Genomic DNA, 25,087 nt, shown 5'->3' with positions numbered 1-25,087 from the left:
GTTGGATCTGCAACCTAGTTACTAATTAAGTACAATCATAATAATTTCCAAACATAATAAAAAATTAATAAACGGATGGAAGTAAGAGTCCATATGGATTAAATTGATAATTTAAATATGAAAGATTTGCATTGAATACATTCCATCATTCTGTCTAAAAATTTAAAAATTTAATCTATTAACAAATTATAGAATAAATAATCACGGTAGGTTTATTATAATTTAAGTTTGTATATCTATAAATGATATAGTAAATAATAACTAAATAATAGCTTGAATTCTAATAAAAATCTAATCTAATTCCAAACCATACCAAATAGTTTGAATACCATACTCATGCAAAATTATTGTTTGCAATGCATATAATAATTTTTCTATATGATTATTGTTATGCTTAAAAAGAAACAATACACCCAGTTCTTTTTTACATAAAAATTATTGATTTTAAGAGCATGCTAAACTATATAGTTAATTACAATTTCAGGACCACGTCACTCTTGCATGTGTTTCCCTTTCTTAAGCTTAAATACTAATTAATGGCCATAAATAGAGCCTCAAGAATTCAAAGGAATAACCTTATTATAGATAGATGGAAGTTATTTGTTTTTATCTTTTTCCATTTTGTTACAATATTTGTATATCTTTTCTGCAATTTTATCCTCTCTTAAAATACTTATCCTTATCTGTTCATAATAACGATAGTGAAATCTTATCTACAACTAAAAATCCTTTATCTATTTATTATTACTATTATTTTGTTTTTACTATCCAAAAATAGTTACGAAATTACTGTTGGATTACAGAAATCACAAACGTGTTTTGACTAATGATAACAACTCAGATTTGTTGGCACGTCTAATGAAGATTTGTTTGTGACAGAGATGATAAAATCAATTTTAAATAAAACCTTTTTATAACCACTAAGAAAGTGATTGAGATCATTGAAAAAGAAGTCAAAATATATATTTAAAACTTAGACTATGATGATGTGAAGAAGAACAAAAGGCAATAACTAGAAATCATTTTGTATTATTTGTTCATGCATAACTACCTATAAAGAAAGTCGAAGTACATTATAATTTAGGTTAGTTTATAATTGACAAGCCATAAGAATGATTTTGAGAATGATTAAGAAGAAAAAGGAAAGGTATGCAAAGTGCGTGTGAATTAAGAAAAGAAAAGTAATGAAATATAGAATTCAAGAGGAATGGAACCACTTTGAAAGATCATTATTCAACCAATCCAACCCATTTCTCCATTGTCTTCACTTTCTTGCCATTTTTCTCTCAAATATTCAATTCAAAAATAGAAAAATATATACACTAACAACCATGCATGTCTCTTTTAAACCAAATCATTGAATTTAATTACAAATGATAATTATATTAGTATAAGGTTTAAATAAAACTAACAAAAGTTGTACTAAGATAGTATTGTTTACATATTTTAAAATATCTTATCTAAAAAATGTTTATTATTTATAAAATCATTTATTAAGAGAAAGTTAAATGTTGAGACAGATTTTTCATTACACAAAATCACATAAATTATTTATTAAATTAGTAATTATTCAATTTTGATGTTGATAGTAGATACATAAGGATAGAAGAAGAAATGAAGATATTATATGATAAAAATACTAAAAAAATGCAAGAAAGAATAGTGGACCCGAAGTGTTGACCCATCCCACAGATATGGGCCTTCTAGAAGCCGCGGAAAACGCACAGTCTCAAGGACACGTCAGCATTTGCGATTTTATCAAATCTCGAGACCCTACAGTTACGCACCCATCCCTCGTGGCGCTTGCAATTACTCTTTTACCCCTCACTCTATATATCTTTCCATCATTGACGTGTATATAAAACCCCTCAACCCAATTTCAACCTCGCAAAAGAACCTCATATCTAAACGTTGCATTCGATTTCCGATGACGACGCCGCTGAATCTCGCCGCCGGAGATTTTTCGTTCCATTTCTCCTCATCCACTGGTTCTCACCGCCGGAACTCTGTCCGAGCCGTTTCGGCGGAAGCGGTCCAGGTGCGGCTGCCGGCGCCGAGCTTCTACGAGGTGCTGCGAATCCAGCGCCACGCTTCGCCGACGGAGATCAAGTCTGCTTACCGGAGCCTCGCGAAGCTCTATCATCCCGACGCGGTGGTGCGGCATGCCACAGAGGACGTTAGAGCTGGCGAAGCCGCCGACGGAAACTTCATCCAGATCCGAAGCGCGTATGAGACGCTATCGGATCCATCGGCAAGGGCGACGTACGATCGAACGCTGACGGCGGTGCACGGCGGAAGGCACCGCCAGTTTCCGGTTCCTCTTAGTCGGAATCACTCGTCGACGTTTTACGCAACACGAAGATGGGAAACGGACCAATGCTGGTAGGTGGAGCTTCGGATGCTTAACTTCGCTCGGGCTGGATTGAATGACAGGCAAGAAAGGAATTGCTGGCTGAAAATGATGTGAAGAAAGAGTGATGATAATCTGAAATTACTGACTTAGATGTATAGATTAAACAGACTGAGAGGAAAAGTGAGAGAATGAGGCAAATTTTGCTTCTGTTTCTTTTTGTGAGAATGTAAAATGCTTTGGTTGTGTATAGTTATTTTAAAAATTTTCTTTTTCGGCAATTTCATTAAAGAGGATGAGATGAACGAGGATTTGGGAAAAAGTCAATAACAGATTCTATTCGAATCCAAAATCTCATATTAACCGTTTGTGAATTAATTAATGGTCATGAAAAACTCATGAGAATATGAATATTGATTCCTGACATTTTCACGAAAAAGCATTTGCAATGTGAGTCACGGTGATAATTAACTATGTTAATGTCATCTTACTGTAAATAAAAATAAAAATCAGCAGATCTTTTTCTGAAAAACTAATCGAGGAAGAAAAGACCATAAGATTTGGAGAATCCACCCATTTCATATGAGGAAAAAAAATCTAGATATAATTCTTTTTCTATAATTATACATGAAATTGTTTTCACTTTTTTAAATGTAATTCTTTAAATTGAATATTTTTTTAAACCAACTTTAAACTTATTTTTTTATGTATCATAAAATTAAATATAAATCTAATAATTGTATTTTAATAATATAATTAGAGTTAATTTAAAAATAAAATAAAAATTTAATAAAAATGTAAATTTTAATAAAAAAATTTAGTATAATGAAGACGAAATTGAGATTAAATTAAAAGAAATTAATAAAAATTAAAATTAATATTAAATTGAATATAAAACATTAATACTTCAACACTAACATTATCACATGTAACTAATTTTTAAGACAACTCTTTTTACATTAAAAAACCAAATTAACAAAAGTCAAAATTTTATTACTAAAAAAAATAATTAAATTAAAAAAGTATAAAATAATCACCAAAGTTATATTTAAGCCTTAGATAAGTAATTTATAACATTTAAAATTAAAATTATATATATATTAAGAAAGAAGAAAAAGGAAAAAGAAAGTTAATTTCTAAACATAACTTTAGAGTATCATATATTCTAAGCAATGAAAAAAAAAAGTGTTAATAAAAAGAGAACATAGATAGGTATACATCCATTTTTGAAGTGAGTTTCTTCCTCTAGATAAATCTATTTCTAATCAGGCATAAAGAAAATATATAAATGTGTTTGGAGGATAACAAGATTGAAGAGGTGTAGAATTAGTTTTGTTAAAGGAGTGTCATAAAAGGTACACATTGCATAAATCTAACCTATTTTAATGGACAAAACATGGATCTATCTTCTTTCCTTCATCACTTGCATTTCCTATAATCATAAAACACACAAACATAACATACTTGCAAAGCTACTCTTTCCGCTTTCCTTCTCTAATATCATTCACACAGCCAAAAGATAGAAAGTCAAATTGGAAGAAGGGAGATGCGGCAACACCGGTGAGCCTCCGGTGGTAGTCGGGCTGCCGTCGGTGGCTCTGTGACGCATAGCCGCGAGACCATTCTCAGTGACATAGTTGGCTTTTTTTATTTCAAAAAATCAATCATTTTCACGTGGACAACATACGTAAAACGTATAATTAACAATGTATATGCCCAAATGGAATGTCATTTGTCAACATCATCATCATATTTTAAATACACTTTTTTTAACAATCTTTTAACAATAAAAGACGCGTTATCATTTAGTTTGTTTGTTTAAATTTATTTTAAAAAAATATTTTTTTATAATATTATATATTTATACCACATCACATGATACAGTAAATTTAACAACTTTAATATTATAGGCAGGTGACGGAATATAAACTTATGAACTTTTAAGTCCAACAAGTAATTTTCATTACTAGCATTTTGTATTTGTTTTTCACTTTTTTTTATACTGTTTACAATCTTATGTACACATAATATAAATTCAAATTAAAAAAAACATTACACACGTTATTATAACATTTTCTTTTAACTTTTACATAACATATCTAAACATCATCACACACTATATATGTATATTCATCTTCATTAGAAATTGACTTGCTTATCCATTTAAAAGCATTTGCATTTTCATTATATATATATATATATATATATATATATATATATATATATATATATATTAAGATGAACATCAAATTTTTATTTCTTGTATCTTTTACTATTTTCACTTTTTAACAACACAAACTTTTTTCTTTTTTCTCACAAGTTAACCATTAACTTTATCAAATTTGATAATGACAATAACAAAGCTAAAATTAAAAGCAAAGAATCTTTGAAATTTAGTGAGTTTTGAAATGCAAAAAATTTCTAGATCAAATTTCAAAATTTTGTAATTTTTTAAACTGAATTTCAAATTTTGATTATTTTTTAAACTGGATTTTAAAATCTAATACATGTAAAATAACTTAACAAAACAATTGCTTATACCTAAAAGATGAAAATGAAATGAAGAAAACAAAGAAAATCAACTACACAAGATAACTGCCAAAAGAGACTAGAGAAAAACAACGAATGAAAACTAGGAACCATTTGGTTTTCATGCCAAACTAAGAACCAAATCCAGGTAAACATGACTTTAAAACCTGTTTAAAACTTTAAATAACTTATGACATATTAGCTCCATAACCTATTCAAAATATATATTTAATAAATAAAATAATCTGAGCTAATAAAACAAAGTTGTACAAACTCACTTCTAACAATTGTAGATAAATAGGTACTTTGAAATAACCATAACTAATTTATTTCTTAAAAAATTATAGACATCGATCCAAATAAATTGTTAATGGTAAATTGTATAAATTTTATTGCATAAATCATAAACGGATTGATATTTTGGAAAATTTGTAATCCCTATTTCACAGGGCTATTATAAATTAACTATCGCCTTTTTATGGGTTTGTGTGGCTTCCATATGAAATGGAAGAGCTCGTGAAATTAGAGTCAACCAATTAATAACTGCAGAGTATTTTTAAAAATGGACACTGACTACCAAAATTCGACCATTTGAAAGAAACTCACTGAGCTTTGTACAAAATTCCAATCATATTAGAGGTTCACATGGCGAAGGATTTGCACATTTCTGAAAACGGAGAGAGAGAGAGAGAGAGAGAGAGAGAGAGAATCATTTACATGTCATGAGCATGGAGTTGACGACATGCAATAAAAGACGGATACTTGAGAGATCAGTTGGAGACGTTGAAGGCAAGCTACGTTGATGATTGAGTATCTGGTAGACTTGCTCAAAGATGGGCCGCGTGTGCATCGCAATCACTGGGTCTGCTGGGTTTATGGCAGACGCCACATCTGTTAACCATTGGATCTTTCGTGTTGTGTCGTTGTTAATGTCACAGGCTAGTTGCTGCAGAAGTGAGAGCAGTACACCTTGACTTAAAGGAAGAGGAACCATTGCCAACAGTCCATGTAAATCAACCTGATTACCACAAATGGATTCATCCAGTTAATACTTAGTAGTCAGTGTTTATCTCAATATGAAAAGAAATATCTATACAAACATCAGTATTAAGAAATTCAATTATTGCTCCAATTAATATCTCTCCCGTACCTGAGAACATAACCATGATACAATGGATACATCACTTCTATGCAAGGCTCCAATGAAAGCCTCCTCGAATTTCCGTTCAGAAATCAACCTTCCTAGCTCTTGTGTGGGATCCAGGGGAACCTCAACCTGTTTCGCAATGCAAATTTGCAATTGCAATTATTATCATGTAATGACAAAAGTAAAGCTTTCTGTTAACCCTACCTACAACTATGGCCCACAAATGGTTAGCAAAGTCACCGCACCTTTTCACGAAGTAAAGGACCATTGTTCAGCTGGACCGGCAAAGGATTTAACGTGCCAGAGTTTGTTCTTGTAGCTGCGAGTGCTACTAACTTTCGATGGCCCTCAAGCACTTCTCTACTCAAAGTTTGAGAAATCGATGATGCTGAATTAATGGAATCCTGAAAAGTGCACAAAGAGGAATACTACTGTTGAGATACAAATGAGGGACAAGTTACGTAAGAATAACAGACATGTCAAAAAGCTTCTTTGATAACGAATCATTTTTTTTTTCACAGCTGATAAGTATGTCACTTCATATTCGAATTATGTAACTAAGATTTTAAAAAGGCAATACTTATAGCATCATCTACATGACATATAAGCAAATAAGAATCAATAAGTTTCTCTAGTATGCTGATGGTGCAATGACCCTACCTAAAAGCGTTTAAAATTCAGAAGAGCCTACAAAAGTCAACTAGAACGAGCGTTTCTCACTAAAGATGTCAACTACAAAAGATTGATCTCTTACAATTGATAAATCACTTTACCTTCCCAGATCCACCTGTTTTAGGGAGGGGATATATTCCTACGCTATCTAATAGCACTCTATCACTGTATCAGAGGTTTAGAGACAAATTGATGCACATTTTGAAATAAGAATGGAAACAAATTCACTTAGAGTGTCAACCCTAGCCGGCCAAACAAAGATGCCATGTTATGTTGCAAAAAAATGTAAACAAAAATGTTTGAGACACAAATCAACTCATTATGCTCTCCTTTTTATGCATATCAACACTTAGCCCATTTTCCCCACAACTCATTCAAAATAGTCCAAATTAAAAGGTGCACATTTCTATTGGTAGACCCAAAAAGAAACAAGCATTCCCAGTTACTCACCCTTAGCGTCATTGCCAAAGAAGTGGGCGCAGATTCAAGTCGTTGCTGCACAGCAGCTGAATGTTCAGCCATGCCTTTCTGAAATGTAGCATCCACTTGCTCAAACATGGCTTTACATGACATTTCAAAGGCAGGAACCGCTGATGTTTCAAAACTGGATTTGAGTGCCTCCTACAGAAGAAATTAGTACACAGTAATGAAGAAATGCTACCTTAGAAGAAATTACCGATACAAATATCACTGACTCCGAGAATGATGCAATATAATACAACTCAAGAGTGAATGCCCAATGTAAGAGACGTACCTGAAGCACCTGTTTGCCAGTTGTCTGAAATTGTGCTTGGATTTGCCTAGCTACAGTAGCTTCCAGTTTTGAACTAACTGATTTATCAAGTTGGTTCACTGCCTTATCACCCACTCCTCTCTATGCCATGAAATGCCAATTAGATCCCAGCAGGACAGTGTAATAATTTCATTCTAATGTCTATTGGATAGAAAAATAATTTGCAAACCTGGAAGGATTCAACAATAGCAGAAGATATTATTTTCTCCACAGCAGGAGACATTGCACGTACTACTGCTTGCCCAACCGAGGCCATTTCCTTCTTTACTGTTTTCTCCAGTATTGCCGGTAGATCTTTATTCATAAAGTTACTAATCAGACCTGTAATTTGCTGGATACGGTCTCGTAACAACTTTTCATTTTTTGCATTCTCCTCCTGGATTCTAGCCCATAAAGCATCACTGTTAGCCTTGACAGCTTTTTCCATGTTTCTCCCTAGGGCAGCCTCAAGCCTTCTACCTTCTTTTGTCACTGGAACAGCGACAATCATTGCCATTTGCTTTTGCATCTCTTTTTGCATTGTCAATAACTGCCAAATAAGAAGGATCATGAATTATAAATCAAATGCCCAGATATGCAAAAATACCATTCTTGCAATAGTGCTTCAATACATTTGCTCATACTCATTCAATGAAATAAAAAAAATTGCATGCACAAACAAACAATATGTACATTCCTTTAGATATTAACAGCAAATGAAAAACTGGGTTTTTTTTTTTAATGAACATGTACTTACCTCTGAAGGATAAGAAATAAAAAGCTAACCTCTGAAGGATAAGAAATAAAAAGCTGTTTTCAGCTTTTTCTCAGAAGAAAAGTTACTCACTATTTTAAAAAAGTTTATTTAATTTAAAAAAACTGTTTTCAACAAAAACTCCCTTCAAGCACATGCTAATAAATTAAAATATAATGCATGATTAACTATGATTCATATTTGACCAATCAAAAACTCCCGAGAAATCACCTGATTGAGTGATTCTTGCATCGCCAGAATTTGAGGGAAAGCATTTTCTGCAGACGGAAGGCTAGAATTTCCATTTGGTTCATTGGATGAATCAGTTGAATTACACACATTTGGAGATGAGAAAGTTAGACCTGATGCTTGAGAGTTTTTACCCTTCTGTCTTTTCCCTTTTGCATTAGACACAGGAGATGGCGGCACAGCCACAGATGTAGATGAGTCAGAAACCTTTTCATGGGCATCTTTTGCCGTATCTTGGAGTCCATCCTCGCCAGAATCAAGAGGTTGAGCTAGTGACACCGCTCCTGTTGAATCAAGTTGTCCCGGTTCCTCTGTAAGGTACGTGTCCCCAGCAGTTATCACACAGCCTTCTCGAGCCATTTCAATACCAAGATCTGAAGCCTGAGAACAAAATATTTTTTCTTTACTATCAGAAACTGGATTTTGTTGTGACCCTCGACCAAATTCATCAATTTGATTAGATCTTGTCTCACCCACCACCTTCACTTCCACTTCAGCATTACCCACATCCTGCATCTTTCCTTCTCCCTCGCTCTTCCCATCAATTACATTATTCTCAGAGGAGGAACCAGCCTTTGTGATCTCAGATGGTGTGATTAGATGGGTTGGTTGCTTAAACATGACAGAAGGATTAAGTACACTAGAAATGTGATCCTGCTTCACTTTCTTTTCATCATTCTTTGAATCACTATTAAATGTCTCAGAGAGGTTTCTGTGAATGGTATCCATTTGTCTGTCTACAGAATAATCATTAACAGGATGTTCCCCAACATGATCACCCAAATTTGACTGTGGATTCCTGATATCAGAGAGTTTCCTAGATAACCTTGGGCTTAAAGGAAGAGGTGGAGATGGAATACAAATGACATCAGATTCGCTACTAGAAGGAGCTAATGTAACAGGTTTAGCTTCAGTGTTCGAAGATGTAATAGGCACCTCAACATGGCCAGAGCTTAAAGGGTATCTAGGCACAAGTCCATTTTCAGTACTACCTGCTTGTAACATTATTTTGGGAGCAGAAGAGTCTAAAGTGTGGAATCCTTCAACAGTAATTGCATCAGTGGAAACAATGGAATCTGACTTCTCTAGTCCCACGTTATCCAATGGTGGAGGCAAGCACTGGGCTAAATCCAAAGCATATTGCTGAATAGCCTGTGTCTGGACACAATAAACCTGAACTATATGCTCACCATGAGGCAGTATATCACTTGTCCCAGTAAAACTCAGAATGGGCATGGTCACAGTAAACTCTGCTATATAATCCATGCGTGTTGATTCTGGATTAGGACCATATTCTAAATGTACAGCGTATATAGCATTCCTCTGGGCATTTGCAAGTAAAAGTAGACCTGCATGAGGCAATGCTGCAACTTGATTAAAGAAAGCATCTCTAGATGATTGAGCTGAACTCTTCAACTCCAACGTCTGAGTGCATTTCCAGGATTCAGTGTCACTTGGGAGCAGCCAACCTTCTTCACTTGCTGACACCCATAGCTTCACCTCCCTATTTTGTGGTCCCTACACGGGCGTGAATTATAATTTGTAAACAAGGAAAACAAATATTATTAGACTAGTCACATGATAAATTAGTTCTACGGAACATGGTTGAAAACAACAAACAGTGGACACAGATCTCTGCCAATTTTTCTAACCTTTTAAAATGTAAATAAAATTTATTATTGTCCTGATACTGCAAAGCAAGAATTGAGATAAAGGCCTGAAATACTAAAGCGGATGAATACACTTACAGCTGTGATAAGAACAATATGATCAGGCTGGTGAGGAGCAGTAAAAAATGTAGCAGAAAAAACTGGATGTCCTTCATGTGGTCTCAAAACTTCAAGTGGCTGTGTCTTGCGATCTTCCCAGATCTTTATCTGTCACATTTGATGATAAGAGGCACTTACAATTGAGAAATCTACAACAAATAACAATGCAGCACAACATAAAGTTACTGATAGGAACTTGGTTATTATGGAGTGGCCAAGTAACATATGGAGTAATATGGGATGTTCGGTGGAGTGTTTAAATGTTTGGTTCTCTGTCCTTAATAGCTAGCTTTTGAGAGTGGGTTCCCCAAATGTTTAGGTACTTATCAGTTACACACAATTATAAAGAGAACAGTAGGCAGTTTCCTTCTGGTGTTTTTTCAGACTTTCTAGATCATTCTAATCAGTTAGATTTGAAATGGTGTAAAACAAAATAATCTAAAAAAAGTTATCCAGCTTCTTTTTACCCCAGTTTCATATGGACGAGATTTAGATGCAGTTTTTAAAAGCTTATGGTATCACTCCTCCAATCAAATTGGAATTTCACTTAGGTATTCAATGCCAACTTACTTTTGTTAACTTTTATTATGAGAATTGCCAAGGTCAAAATATAATTTTACTTAAGAGATCATTACCAAAAACAATTGAAGAATTATATCTGTGTATTGTTCGTTTCATTGTTGTTCTCCATTCTTGTCCTAACAACTTTTTTTGTAACTGCATCTACTATATTGTTTTTAAAAGCAATGCTCGCAAGGCACGGTGCCTGTAGGAACAACTAATAAAAATTTAAGATAATATTAAAAAAGCTTTGGCACAGTTTCACTACAGAAGAATACGTGATGGATGACAGAAATGGCAGGACGAGTTAACACCAAGGAAAACAAAAAGAACTTTTAAAAATATTTTCTAAAGGAAGCAAATTGTGTTGGTCATTCCACATGAATCTAATTGTTGTTGCTTATCAAAGAGAACCATTGTACATACTCGAATTTCATATCATATGGTTTAAATAGTTAAGTTCAGATTCCTAGACATGCTCTCGTCCCCACTCCTCTACATAATTTTGTATATTTCTAGTTTTGATAAATTGTGTTTTTAATTTATTGATTTTCATTTGTGTCACTGGTTTTTCTTTTATTCATTATATTTTGCAAATTTCTAAGCATACTTCCTGTGTATATATTATTTTTTATTTTAATTATAGATGCCAAGCTTCCACCATAGTCTACAATGTCATCCACCATAATTTTAGGGCAGATTTTTGGCTTGCCACCATCTACCGCTAATAATATTATTATTGACTGCCGTGTCAACAAGCATTGTTCATACAAGAATTACTCATTTTCTCTATCCATCCCTATTTTTGAATGTACCCACATGTTTGCGTGCTTGGTTTTATAGTAAATACCAATGCAAGCAAAAAGCAAACCATATAGACTTTTAACGAACATTAATACCACCACATTGTTTATCCTGATTAGAAAAATGCTATAATAAAAATTGTTACATTTCAACCAATAAAATGAATGAAAACCAGGGAAACCAAAATGTAGCAGTTAATAATAACAAAAAATAAAAACACAAACCGTGCCATCTTGTGACGCAGATACCAATCGATTGGTCATCCATTGGCACATGGATAAATCAGTCACCTCTCCATCATGTGTGCCTACCAGCTGAACCCCATCAATGAGCTTGTCAACAGGACATCTCAGAGGAGGATCCTCTGCCACAACCGCTTCACCATTTCCAACCTTTGTGGTGTCAATTCTAAAAACATGTTTTCCCATACCAACTATCAAAATCTCCTGTATATTAAAGGTTGAATTAAAATAACAAGAAAGAAATGTGAATCCAAGATTTTGTAATTGAGAACAATGAAACAGGAAAATATGGGGCAATAACTTGTTTGTGACAGTGCCAGCAAATTTGAGGATGTTCAACTTTCTCCTCCCCCACTATTTGAATAGCAATAACAATATTGGCTGTAATTTGAAGCTTATCTTCATCATCTGGACCTTCAGAGATCTTCCACACGTAGACACGGCCATCTGTGCCAACACTGCAGAAAAAGCATATTCCCATAGACAGACAAAAAAAACGCACCAAATAAAGTTTTCAGGAAATAAAAAACTACCTAGCCAAGAGATGAACATCTTCAGCAAAAAACGCCAAGTCTGTGACCCTCTGACAAGGGGAAAAAATATTAATCAAAAGATAAATTAACATGCTCTGATGATTTTCCCATTAAAAACACAGGGTAGCAGTATAGTGTGAAATTGAAAAACAGCTCATTATTTCGTATACAAGCCACAAAATAACCTTACTGCGTACAATAACTCTACTACAATTAACAAAAATAAAATCCTTCCTTTAAGGTAGAATTATAGCAGCCAGCCAAAGTAAATTCAACTAAGAAACAAGGAAACTGGTGGTGAAATCCAGTGTAAAAATGTGTCCAAGCCTGTTGTAGTTATATGTTATTTTTTAGTCCTATGAATTTGAGGCTCAAGAAATTAACAAAATTAGTATAACAAGTTCAAACAAGAACTATAATTCAAATTTTATATTTCCCCCTTGCACACATGGACATAACTAATCACAAATGTTAAAAATGAATCTTAAAAACATAGACAACCCTAAAGCTAACATTTCTCAAAGCTCGTGGTAGATCAACACCCTCATCTACATTTGCACACTAAAGCCAACCTGGTGGGAAAACCATGTTGTTGCTGTACCTTATTAAGTAGTAATACCATTATCCATTTCTTATATTTACCACTCTTGCTTTAATTTTCTAACCTCTCTTATTGTTTACCCAAATCATTCCCCAAATTTTTGTTTTTCTTAATTTACTTTCTTTTTTCTTTTTGCCTACGTATCCAAAATTATTTCATTGCCCGGAGGTATCTTCTCTAATAGGCAATCCTGTCCAAAGGATGATAAGACACTAAGTGTGAGCAACTCCCTCATGCGGAATTCGAACTAAGGTTGGCCACATTGCAAGAGGCCTGTTCCTTTCACTATAATCAACTCCCATTGGAGGCCACCTGACTCGCCTCTTAGTATAACTAAAAGCGTTGCCACATATTGCTTTGTTTCATAGCAAAATCAACACAGGATAAGGCCCAAACAGAAGAATAACCCAATGCAACGCAACGCTAAAACAATTCAAATACAAGAAACAAACCTGAGTATGGCCTCTGAGGAGAGACCTGACAGCAGTGTGGATGTTAAGCACCCTAATGTTCCCCTGTTTCAGCCCATAGCATATATAGGACTTATTCACCGCAATCTGCCTCCCCAAAACGGGGTTAGGATCCGACCCATATTTCGTGATCGGAGCAACTTCCAGCTGCGGCTGGACCTCGCCAGGCAGCCGGACGTCCACGTCGTAGGATACGCGCTCCCCGGAGAGATGCCTTCCCTTGGGGACCTTGCCGCTGGGGAGCCGAGTGAGGGCTGCGGCGGCGGCAGTGGCGGCGGCGAGGACAGTAGAGGGAGAGGAGGAGGGTGCCGCGAAGTCAGGGGGCGGTGGGGAGGGGTTGCTAAGGAGGGCCATGAGGCGAGCACCGGCGTTGGGGTTGGAAGGCGGAGGGATGGGCTGCGTGGGGAAGGAGAGGGAACGGTGGTGGTGGAGAGGGAGGTCGAAGGCCGGGAAGGGGAAGGGTGCGGCGGCGGGGAAGGGCGGAGGGTATTGGGATGAAGGGCTAGGGTTAGGGTTAGGGTTAGGGTTGGACGAAGGAGGCGGAGGATTGAAGAAGGAGTGCATGTCGAAGGGAGGAGGAGGAGGGTGGGCGTTGGGGTTGGAGTGGTGGTTGTTTGGGGAAGCCATCATCAGATTGAATTGAGCGCCAATTCGCAATTCAATCTGATGAAATTAAATGAGATTGGGGAATTCTCGAAGAAGAATAAGAATAACAATAACAAGATAGATCGAGATTGGGATTGAGACGATTGCAGAGAGAGATCTGAAAGATGGAAGATGAAAGATTGGAAGTTGAAAAAAGAGTGTGGGCATGGGAGAGGGAGGGAAGTGGAAAACAAAGGCCCTTCAACAATTTCTTATTCACTTCTAGAACTAAATTTTATCAAACATTTATAAATGTAATAATTATTATATATGTTGTATTGTTTCTTCAATGTTTATCATTAGATTCATCCTATTTTCGTGGTTATACTATATATAATTTGTAAACGTAATTATTTTTCATTTTCCTTTTCTTATACTACACTCACCATGTCAAATAAATTTTTTTTTTCATTGAATGAAAAGTTTGTAAATTAGTAGTGATCTCTTTATAATCTAGCTTATTAAATTTTAATAAAATTATTAATTAGAGTTGTTTATAAATTTAAATAATATAATGAAGTATTTATATTATATTTTAACAAATAATTAAGATGTTTCATGTATCATGAAGTCTTTTACACATTACATCAACACTCACCTTTTCAATTATTTTGAGAATGATTTTTATGTATAAATAAGTACATATTATCTTATTTGTATTATTAGATACATTTTGGATAATTTATTAATATTTTATTATCATATAAATATTTAGTTTATATTTTTTATATAAACTAAATATTTAGTTTATAAAACTTAATATATTTATTCTAGAATATAACTCGACAATACAAATTTATAAACTATAACATTGCATGTATTTTCAAAATTATATGTATTCATTTTCTTTAGAATTTAATATGATGTTAATTTTCGTAATTTATGTTTATTTTGATCTTTTTATATAATGTCGTTTAAATTGTTAATAGCAAACTATATACATGAATATTATTTCAATGATATTTTTGTCTTTGACATACATGGTCAGTCTAATACAATCTGATGTGGATTTAATTTTACTATTCAGGTTTTCTCAAAGAAAAACTTATGTGTGGGGTTTATAAGTGTGGGTCTGCAAGGTTCGTGAAAATTATGTGTAAAGTTATCAGGGTGTGTTACATTTTGTTCATTTTTCATTGAAATTGGAAGGATTGATCATTGCATATGTTAGGTTGCGTATGGTTGGTTTTTTGTTGTGGGGATTAGGGTTTTGTTCGCAATGTGTTGGTTTCTGTTTGTTTTCCATTTTAGTGTGACATGTTTTGAACAAACTAGTAAAGTGTTGTTTTTCTTGTGAGTGGGTAACGCTTTGCTATGTAAGATTTTATAATTGTTTGTGAGTGGGTGGTTGTCGGTTTTCGATTTTGAGATTCTTCTCTCGTACCTTTTACTTTAAGCTTTTTAAGTGGTCTTAGTCGTTAAAGTACGATTTTGATTTGCAGGGTTGCATTTGGGATGTGTGACGACATGTTTGAAGTTGTGGTTCACCAAAGTGGAACCTTGGTAAATGGTGTACCATTTAAATATATTGGTGGGGAAATGAGTTATTAGTCGGTTGACCCTGATAAATGGAGTTGCTTTGAAGTAATACGTACACTTAAGGAATTTAGGTATATTGAAGTTAAGGAGTTGTTTTATTATATTTTAAATATGTTGCATAAGTTGTATGATGATAGAAGTGCAATTAATATGATAAATGTGGCCACGTTCACTTGTTTGTGGTCCATAGTATGAATGAGTCAGAGCTCGTAGAAAATGAATTAAATAAAGTTCTTGGCCTTTGTCATTGACCTTTAAAGAGCGGGGATAGTAATCATATTGGTGATTTTACAAATGATAAGAAAGACCGAAATGAATGTCGTCGTGAAGTGAACGTTCAAGACAACAATGTAGTACAAGTTATGGGTAGTCATGAAGTGGAGGTTCAAGCTGAAGTTGAAGTTAAGGTTATGGGTGTTAATGAAGTGAAGGTTCGGGCTGAGGTTGGAGTGGAGATTATTGATGGTGATGAAATGGAGGTTCAATCTGAGGTTGAAGTGCAAGTTGTAGGTGATCATGTAGTGAAAGTTCACGGTTAGGATGAAGTACAAGTTAAAGGTGAGATTGAAGTTTAAGTCCAAATTTAAGATGTTACTTTAAGTCGGCATGATAACGATATGGACGATGCAGGTGGAGTGGGTGAAGGATTTGTGGATGTTCATGTAGATATTGATAGTGATGTACAAAACATTATAAAAGGGAATGTGGCAGTTGAACTTAATTTAAATGAAGAAGACAATGATCAAGAAGACGATGAATCAGTTCATAGTGTACAATACCCAAAGAAAATCAAATGACATGGGGTTATCTAATGATGATTAACAATCATAATTTTTGGTAAGTCAACAAGACAGTGAAAAAGATGGTTAAGGTGGGGAAAGATAGACTTATGGTCCATTTCGTACATTTGTTCAACAAAAATTTATGGCCGAGTATAAATGGAGTGGGAGGATTTGTGGATGTTCATCTAGATATTGATAGTGATGTGCAAAACATTACAGAAGGGAATCTGGTAGTTAAAGTTAATTTAAATGAAGAATACAATGATCAAGAAGATGGTGAATCAATTCATACAATACCCAAAGAAAATCAAATGATAGGGGGTTGTCTAATGATGATTGGCAATCATAATTTTTGGTAAGTCCACAATACAGTGAAAGTGATGGTGAAGGTGAGGAAAGACAAACTTATGGTCCATTTCGGACATTTGTTCAACAAAAATTGTGGTTAAGTATAAATGGGAAGTGGGAACAACTTTTACAAATAAGCAAAACATCAAAGAGGTTGTAAAACCTGAGAAAATGTAGAACTTATAAATAAGACTTGAGTATGTTTTATTAGAATTTACACGAGTTCATAAGGTGTTGTGCAACTCAGTTGGTGAGAGCTCTTTGATGGACTAAGTGATCATGTGTTGAAGTCTTGAGTAGAACATAAAATTTCATGTTATTTATTTATTGGACTTTAATGAGTAATTATTTATTTATTTAAATTTGTGTTGGACTTTAATGTTAAATTTGTGATGTGTAATATTTTCAATTTGATGTGTTGACTTGTTAATAGAGATGATGGTCTGGGATTGAATGAACGTGAGTTTAAATCTTATGGGAGGAGGTTTGATGAGAAACATTTGTTTTATTTCAGTTATATTTTTGCTTAAGGGCAATAATGTATTTTCCCTTTGTGTATTGAGATGTAGAAATTATAAATGGGGTGTAGGAATTAAAGGCCTACACTTGAAATAAAATAAGCTGAAAAATAAAATATTTGAAATGTAACAATTATGTTTTTTAAAAACTAGTCGTATGGACGATGGTGGTGAATATTGTGGACCATTTTATGCTCATTGTAGACAATATGGTATTACACATGAGAAGACTCCTCCCAAAACTCCTCAGTTGAATGGTTTAGCAAAGAGGATGAACAGGACATTGATTGAAAGAGTTAAGTGTATGCTTTCTAAAGTAAAATTGCCTAAGCATTTCTAGGGTGAGGCATTACTTACAGCAGAGCATGTTATTAATCTAAGTCTTGTAGTTGCTTTGAACTCTGAGGTACCAGACAAGATTTGACTTAGGAAGAATGTCACTTATGATCATTTGTGTGTATTTGATTTTAAAGCATCATGTCCAAAGGATGAAAGATCCAAGTTGGATGTGAAGACAAGGCAATGCATCTTTATTGGTTTTTTGTCAAGATGAATTTGGCTACAAGTTGTATGACCCCGTTGAAAATAAAGTTATTAGAAGTCGTGATGTAAAATTTATGGAAGATCGAACCATTGAAGATATTGATAAGGTGAAGAAGTCTACACCTAAAGAAGATGGTAATGTGCCTGATGTTGATCCAATTTTGTTATCTATTAATGATTTGGATATTGATGTTCATGATGATGAACAACATGGTGATACTGATAATCAACAGGTTGGAGATGACTTGGATGTTCCTATTGATAATGTTGATGAAGAGGAACATGATGTGTCACAAGATGAGAGTCTCGGTGATGTACCCGAGCTACCTGAAGCTCAACCCAGAAGATCTGACAGGCCAAAACAACTTTCTAAGAAGTACCCTACCAATGAGTATGTGATGTTGACTGATGAGGGAGAACCTGAATGTTATGAGGAGGCCACTTGTGGTGAAAGGCAATTCTACATCTACATTTACATACCCTACCAACTTTCTAAAAGAGCAATTCTACATTTACCAGATATAAATCTACATTAATGGTGAAAGGCTTCAGACAAAGAAAGGGTGTTGACTTCAATGAGATTTTCTCACTTGTGGTGAGGATGACATCCATTAGAATTGTGTTAAGTTTAGTTGCTACTAGGGATGGCAAAAAAACCCGTGCCTGCGGGTATTCGCGGATTAAACCCGTTGTGGGCAGTTGGTACCTGCGGGTAGCGGGTTTTTTAATACTCGCTCCTTATCAGGTCGGGTACGGGTTTTGCATTATCTGTACCGCAGATACCTGTTACCCGCTTAAAAGTTGAAATTACATCTTTGTCCTTGGTTTAAATTAGGTTTTATATCGTGTGTGCCTCTTTCTTTGCAGCTCAAACATCGTGCCTCTTTCTTTGTAGCTCCAACTCCAACATTGTGCCTCTTTGTAGCTCCAACGAAGATATTCAAAATTTTTCTCTCGACTAGGATGCACATTGTAATGTTCTTCTAAATCTCTTCCCATTACCTCTTTTCGGTGGGGTTTTGGGTTTGGGGATGAAATCGATTTCTATGTTTAGGGGTTTAGGTTACTTTGTGTGTTTGGGGGTTTTGTAATGCCTTGAATATTCCTTTTGCAGCTATAAAGCTAGAAGAAGCAAAGAATCAATCAAGCGTTTCGTAGAGAAGAAAATTGATGCCAAGTTTCTTGCTGGCCTCCTAGCATCCAAGGAAGCACAAAAGGAGATTTTAAATTCTGAGGTACGATTTTCGTTAGATTTTGTTGCTTTGATTTTCGTTAGATTCTTGCTATTTCTCGTAGGATTCACAATGTCTAATCTTTTGTACAGATTTCGCTCTTTTATTTTTTGGGTCTTGGTTTTCGTTTTCTAAAATTAAGAAATCATTCGCCAGCGAAGCTTTTTCTTTTTAATTCTTATATTTTTACTAACTTCTGGGTTTCAATTATTATTTCCTATAATTGACGAATTTGTGGTCAAATTTGCATTTTGTTTGGTTTTAATTATTTTATGTTATTCTTTTTTATGTTTTTTTTATCTGGGTGTATATATATGAACGTGCTTTACTCGATGATGATTTTTTTGCTTTAACCACACTGACGAGATGTTAGATGAGGTTTTAGGGTCATTTCCTTTTTAAGAGAAATGGAAATGAGAAAGATGAAGAATAATCAAGGTTTCAATGGAAGCTCTTGATTCTTATTAATTGTTTATGCCTTTATCTTCTGTATAAATCTATCTATCCTTCCTTCATTTCTTGCCTATGCCACTCTTGATTGCTTTTTACTGACATCTTTCGAGTGACTTACCAATTACTATAATTTTTTTTCTTTCCCAAATTGATAATCTTTTGAATTGTATTTATCAGGGTATACAAAAAAATAACACAGGTCCATTCTTTTTTTTTACCCTTATTTGGCTATTCAACTATATAGTGTTGGAAATGGATTGCTGCATCAAACCTTGTTTCACAATTTCCATTGTTGCTCATGTGTCAACTTTTCTGTTTGTTGAAAGTGGGCTGGTTTTGTCAAACATTGTAAAAGAAAATGATAAATTTAAGGTCGAATGTGGTCTTTAAACATGGAATACCATCTGCGGAATGATTAATTTTTCTGAAAAAGCTTTGTTTATTGAAGAATTAATCTTGATCAGAAAATACCTTAGGTTATACACCTAGTCATACTTTTAAAAGTCGCTTGTGTTATTTTGGTTGTTTTGGCATGTGGATTGCAAGATTCGTGCATGCTCTAATAAGTAGGATATCTTCACTTGAATAAGCAGTTATATTATATCAAAGTTCTATATTCAGAATGAGATGTCTTTATATGGATTCGTGTATTATGACTACTTGGCTGCATAATTTTAGTTGAAGAAATTATGATTTTGGGACAAACACCAAATGGTTGGTAATTACGTACTTTTCCATGTTCACTTAATCTAGGTTTTCCCTCTAATTTTAAATTACCGAGAACACTACTTAACTTCCTAAATGGACTATATTTTTGAAAACTTTTTCTGAGGTATTTAAGGTATAGTTTTCTTAAATATTTGTTTAAGACATAGTTTTCATAAGTTCTTGCCTTACTGAATACCTGTTTTAGCCGAAGTATAGGACCTTTGATACAGGTCTGAAAAGGTTGACAAATTACATCCAGTCTTGAATGATTTGTATGGTTGAAACTTGAATTAGGATATTTTATATGTTGAAACTTGAATTATTTGTATTTATTTGTTTTAGGAATTAAGTAGTCAAAATGAAGATGTAGAAAAACAAACATAAATCTTGCAGTGTTATTTTTAGAACAATTATTTGAATTTCAGTTTTAATTTGTACTAATTTGAATAATTTGTATTAATTTGCATTATTTTTGCTATTAATTTGTATTAATTTGAATTTAAGTTTTAACTTTTATTTACTCATCCATTGACTTTATTTGATATATGTTTTAAATATTATTTGTGTAACGTCCTGGCAACTTACAGGGACTGCTGATTGTCCCCACACATCAACACGAGGCTTTCCAGTGTGCTTTGTCCTCACTCACACACTTTCCGAGAAAACTTCCCGGAAGGTCACCCATCCCATAATTACTCTAGGCTAAGCACGCTTAACCATGGAGTTCTTATGAGTTAGGCTACCAAAAAGCAAATGCATTTGTTTTCGGTAGCCTAACTCATAAGAACTCCATGGTTAAGCGTGCTTAGCCTAGAGTAATTATGGGATGGGTGACCTTCCGGGAAGTTTTCTCGGAAAGTGTGTGAGTGAGGACAAAGCACACTGGAAAGTCTCGTGTTGATGTGTGGGGGCAGTCAACAGTCCGTGTAAGTTGTCAGGGCGTTACAAATGGTATCAGAGCCTAGCCTCTCCCAGTACGGTGTGGTTCGAGGACGAACCAGACGGATGCTGGTGGGCATGTGACACCCGGGCACTGACGAGGGCGGGGAGTGATCGCCGGTGCAAGAGGCATGGTGCAGGGGGCACGGATAAGGAGCGACTCCTGGCAGACTTCCAGTGGAAGGGGTACATGGACGAATCGAACATACACCGAAATGAGAGGGATCTAGAGACTGTATAGGTATGAGACTATACGGTTGAAGGATAACTTATAGGAATTGATTTGGCTACTCATATCAACAAAATGCATTTGCTTTTCGGTAGCCTAACTCATAAGAACTCCATGGTTAAACGTGCTTAGCCTAGAGTAATTATGGGATGGGTGACCTTCCGGGAAGTTTTCTCGGAAAGTGTGTGAGTGAGGACAAAGCACACTGGAAAGTCTCGTGTTGATGTATGGGGGCAGTTAGCAGTCCCTGTAAGTTGCGGGGGCGTTACAATTTGCATTGTTTTTTTCAATTTAATTTGGATTTTTTCATTTAAAAACTTATAAAATAATTTTTTAAAAATATTCACAGGTTGAAAATGGGTATCCAACGGGTACCCGCGGGTTGAAAAAAATCCGCGAGTTTTTTTAAGGCGGGTATTTGACGGGTAGCGAGGCGGGTAGCGGGTACAATTTTACCCAGCGGGTCGGGTTGCGGGTAGGCACTATCTGTGCCCCCGACCCGTTGTCATCCCTAGCTGCTACTCTAGATTTGGAGGTTGAGCAGATGGATGTGAAGACAACTTTCCTTCATGGTGATTTGGAGGAAGAGATTTACACGAAGTAATCAGATGGTTTTCTTGTTGAAGGCAAGGAAAACCATGTGTGTAGGCTACGAAAAAGCCTCTAGGATTCAAAGTAGGCTCTGAGGCTGTGGTATAAGATATTTGAATATGTTATGTGTTAACAAGGCTACAAGAAGACTACTTCTGACCATTGTGTTTTTTTCAGAAAATTTTTTTAGAATAATTTTATTAGACTGACTTGTGTATTGTTGGGAAAGATGTATCCAAAATTGACAAGTCAAAGACGAAGAAGCAATTGGGCGTGTCATTTTCCATGAAAGACATAGGAGCTACTAAGAAGATTTTTGGTATAAGTATCATTAGTGATAGAAAAGAGAAGAAACTCTGACTATCACATGAGCACTACATTCAGAATGTGTTGCAAAGATTCCAAATGGAAAATACTAAAGTTGTAAGTACTCCTCCTGCTACTCATTTTAAGTTGAGTGTTAAACAAAGTCCTTCAAATGAAGTTGAGAACATAGATTTGTGCAAAGTTCCTTAGGCTTCTGCGGTAGGTAGTTTGATGTATGCAATGATATGTACAAGGCATGATATTCCACATGTTATTGGTACAGTTAGTAGATTTATGTCAAATCTAGGTAGAGTGCATTGAAATGTTGTGAAATGGATTTTGAGGTATCTTCGTGGTACTAGTGGTTTAAGACTTTGTTTTGGAGGTGATAAGCCTACTTTGGTGGGTTACTCAGATTCAGATATGGCTGGAGACACTGATTCCAAAAAGTCCACTTCAAGTTATTTGATTTAGTTTGCAGGGGAGCCTTGGCTTGACAATCAAATTTGCAAAAATGTGTAGCGTTGCCTATTACTGAGGCATAATTGATTGCACTTACTGAAGCATGTAAGGAGTTGTTATGGGTGAAGAAATTATTGCAAGAGCTTGGTTTTGTGCAAGGTAAATACTTGTTGTATTGTGACAGTCAAAGTGACGACACACACACTTGGAATTCTAACAGACCTCGACCCCACTACTGAAAGCATTTTGGCATCAACTGTGGGACCCAAGAAGTTTAAAAGTAACAACCCAATGGTGACCGCAAGGAACATGAGCAACGCGGTGCAAGGAGGAAAGAGAGTCACCAGAATATGATGAAGATGATTTGAGTTTTGCAGCAACAAATGTTGAAGATACAAAAGAGGTATGAAAAGGACTTAATGACCTTGGGAGTCGAGCATGCGGTTGTTAGGCAAGAGTTGACCGCCCAACATTCCACCCGTGGAACGACTAGTTGATTGTTTAGACTAAGCCAAGAGGAGACCATACCAAAACTGTGCAGGAGGAAAGCACGAGACCGAGTAAGGACTATAACTCTGTGTAGACAACGCACACGACTAACCTGTTGTCGCTCGTCCTTGTCATCATGGAGACGCATATTCCTGAATAGTTGGTCTCGTTAACTTTCAACATGTACGACAGATTGTGTGATCCAAATGAGCACCTCAAGGTGTTCATTAATTAGATGGCCTTCCACACTGTCAATGATGGTATATGATGTAGAGCTTTCTTCCTATCCCTTTATGGAGAAGCCTTGGCATGATTTAACTCTCTACCACCTAACTTAGTGGAGAACTTCAACAACATCCACACATTGTTCGGTCAACAGTTCGCGGCAAGTCGGGTATTGGACCTAACGACCTTGGCTTTGATGAACCTGAAGTAGGAGAAGGAGGAGTCCCTACAAGCTTTTATGAGCCGGTGTAGTTAGACCATTTGGCGAATTGAGGATTTGCACATTGACTTCACCTTACAACATGTTATGACGACTTTGAAGCTCGGGTCGTTCGCTGATAACTTGTATTTCAAGCCACCTAAGTCCATGAAAGAATTGATGGAGCGAACGACTAAGGACATGAGGGTGGAAGATATGCGAGAGTTTTCTCGGAAGAAGTAGGAGGCTGCTAGGAGTGAAAAGAAGGAGAAGAAGAAACCTAGTGGTGGTGATGATAAATGAGGCGACTTGCGCCTTAAGGATCAATGCACCATGGGCAAAAATCTTGGAAGAAGCTTTGAGCCAAACCTGATCCCCTCTCCCAATAGGAGGTCGACCCCTCTAGGAGCTAATGACAATAAATTTTGCTTGTACCACAAGAACATGAGTCACAACACCAAAAAATGTATGGTTGCTTTGTCAACAATTGACTTAGCACATTTGGAGATAGTTCCCAAAAATCGAAAAACTATTAATAATAACTACCAACGGGCCTATAATTTCCTTAATAGTGGCCAAACTTACAAATTAAGTATGTTTACAAGTAAAGTATGTATATCAACTTTTAGATCGTAATTAAGACAATATTAATTAAAAGTCGATTTTAAAACCTATAAATATAAAATTCTGCTTCTCCAACAATTATCTACTTACATAAGCATCAAAATGTCTTTTATCAACAATGACATGATTTAAAAGAGTAAAGGAGAGTAAAGGAACGAAAATTTGAATTACAGTAAACTTTTTAAAGTTTGAACTAGAATATAAGATAATTAATATCAAACTTATTACTGAAACAATTATAATTTAAATTATTTAGTAAGACATCAATGACATCCTAGATGTGTTACGTTTATATATATTTTTTCTCTCAAAACAATGCTTATTATTAAGTTGCTATTCTATTTTAGACATGTCAAAATAACTTGTCATGATAAATCCTCAAAAATCCACAACAAATTCGTGTCTATAAATTTTATATTATAATTTAAAAGTATAATTGAAACTAACGTTACAAAGTAATTTGTGTAAAAATAGATATTTTCTATTGGTAATTATATTTAACTAAATAGTAGGTCTCGTAAAATATTTTATTTTTTATTTTAGTACAATAAAAAAATTATTTGTTAGTTTTAGTTAAATTTTGTTAGTAATTGAGATAAGAAGTAACGTTAACTTTTCTATATTATTATCTCAACTATTAAATGTAAATAATTTTTTTTTTGTGATACTAAAATGGAAATATGTGAATGTTTGTATAAAGTTTAATATTCATGGTTTAATAGGTTTGTTATATATATATATATATATATATATATATATATATATATATATATATATATATATATATATATATATATATATA

General features: G+C 34.8%; 2 protein-coding genes across 2 annotated transcripts; one reads left to right on the top strand and one right to left on the bottom strand.

Annotated features, from left to right (window-relative positions):
- The first annotated feature begins 1,867 nt into the window (after nt 1-1,867).
- On the top strand, nt 1,868-2,631 carry LOC106775442 (chaperone protein dnaJ 11, chloroplastic-like). Its single transcript, XM_014662568.2, has one exon. The coding sequence runs from the start codon at nt 1,928-1,930 to the stop codon at nt 2,384-2,386; it is 459 nt and encodes a 152-aa protein (XP_014518054.1). The 5' UTR covers nt 1,868-1,927; the 3' UTR covers nt 2,387-2,631.
- Nucleotides 2,632-5,449: 2,818 nt separating this feature from the next.
- LOC106775733 (enhancer of mRNA-decapping protein 4) lies at nt 5,450-14,313 on the bottom strand. Its single transcript, XM_014662890.2, has 12 exons — nt 13,436-14,313; nt 12,383-12,432; nt 12,151-12,307; nt 11,832-12,053; nt 10,222-10,350; nt 8,456-9,991; nt 7,661-8,020; nt 7,453-7,572; nt 7,149-7,319; nt 6,272-6,430; nt 6,030-6,155; nt 5,450-5,897 (listed from the first exon to the last, which is right to left on the bottom strand). Exons 1-12 carry the CDS (start codon nt 14,081-14,083, stop codon nt 5,589-5,591), a joined length of 3,987 nt encoding a protein of 1,328 aa, XP_014518376.1. The 5' UTR covers nt 14,084-14,313; the 3' UTR covers nt 5,450-5,588.
- Nucleotides 14,314-25,087: the final 10,774 nt, after the last annotated feature.

The sequence above is a fragment of the Vigna radiata genome, chromosome 10, assembly GCF_000741045.1.
Source record: "Vigna radiata var. radiata cultivar VC1973A chromosome 10, Vradiata_ver6, whole genome shotgun sequence".
NCBI lineage: Eukaryota > Viridiplantae > Streptophyta > Magnoliopsida > Fabales > Fabaceae > Vigna > Vigna radiata.
This window is presented reverse-complemented; position numbering and strand designations above follow the sequence as displayed.

What these genes read in the sequence shown, in the direction of transcription:
- LOC106775442 (XM_014662568.2), top strand. Translation starts at nt 1,928, where the DNA reads ATGACGACGCCGCTGAATCTCGCCGCCGGAGATTTTTCGTTCCATTTC.
- LOC106775733 (XM_014662890.2), bottom strand. Translation starts at nt 14,083, where the DNA reads ATGATGGCTTCCCCAAACAACCACCACTCCAACCCCAACGCCCACCCT. An exon ending in CTGCGTCACAAGATGGCACG is followed by an intron (nt 10,351 to 11,831) that starts GTTTGTGTTTTT and finishes CAAATGTGACAG; the next exon opens with ATAAAGATCTGGGAAGATCG. An exon ending in ATATTGTTCTTATCACAGCT is followed by an intron (nt 9,992 to 10,221) that starts GTAAGTGTATTC and finishes ACGCCCGTGTAG; the next exon opens with GGACCACAAAATAGGGAGGT.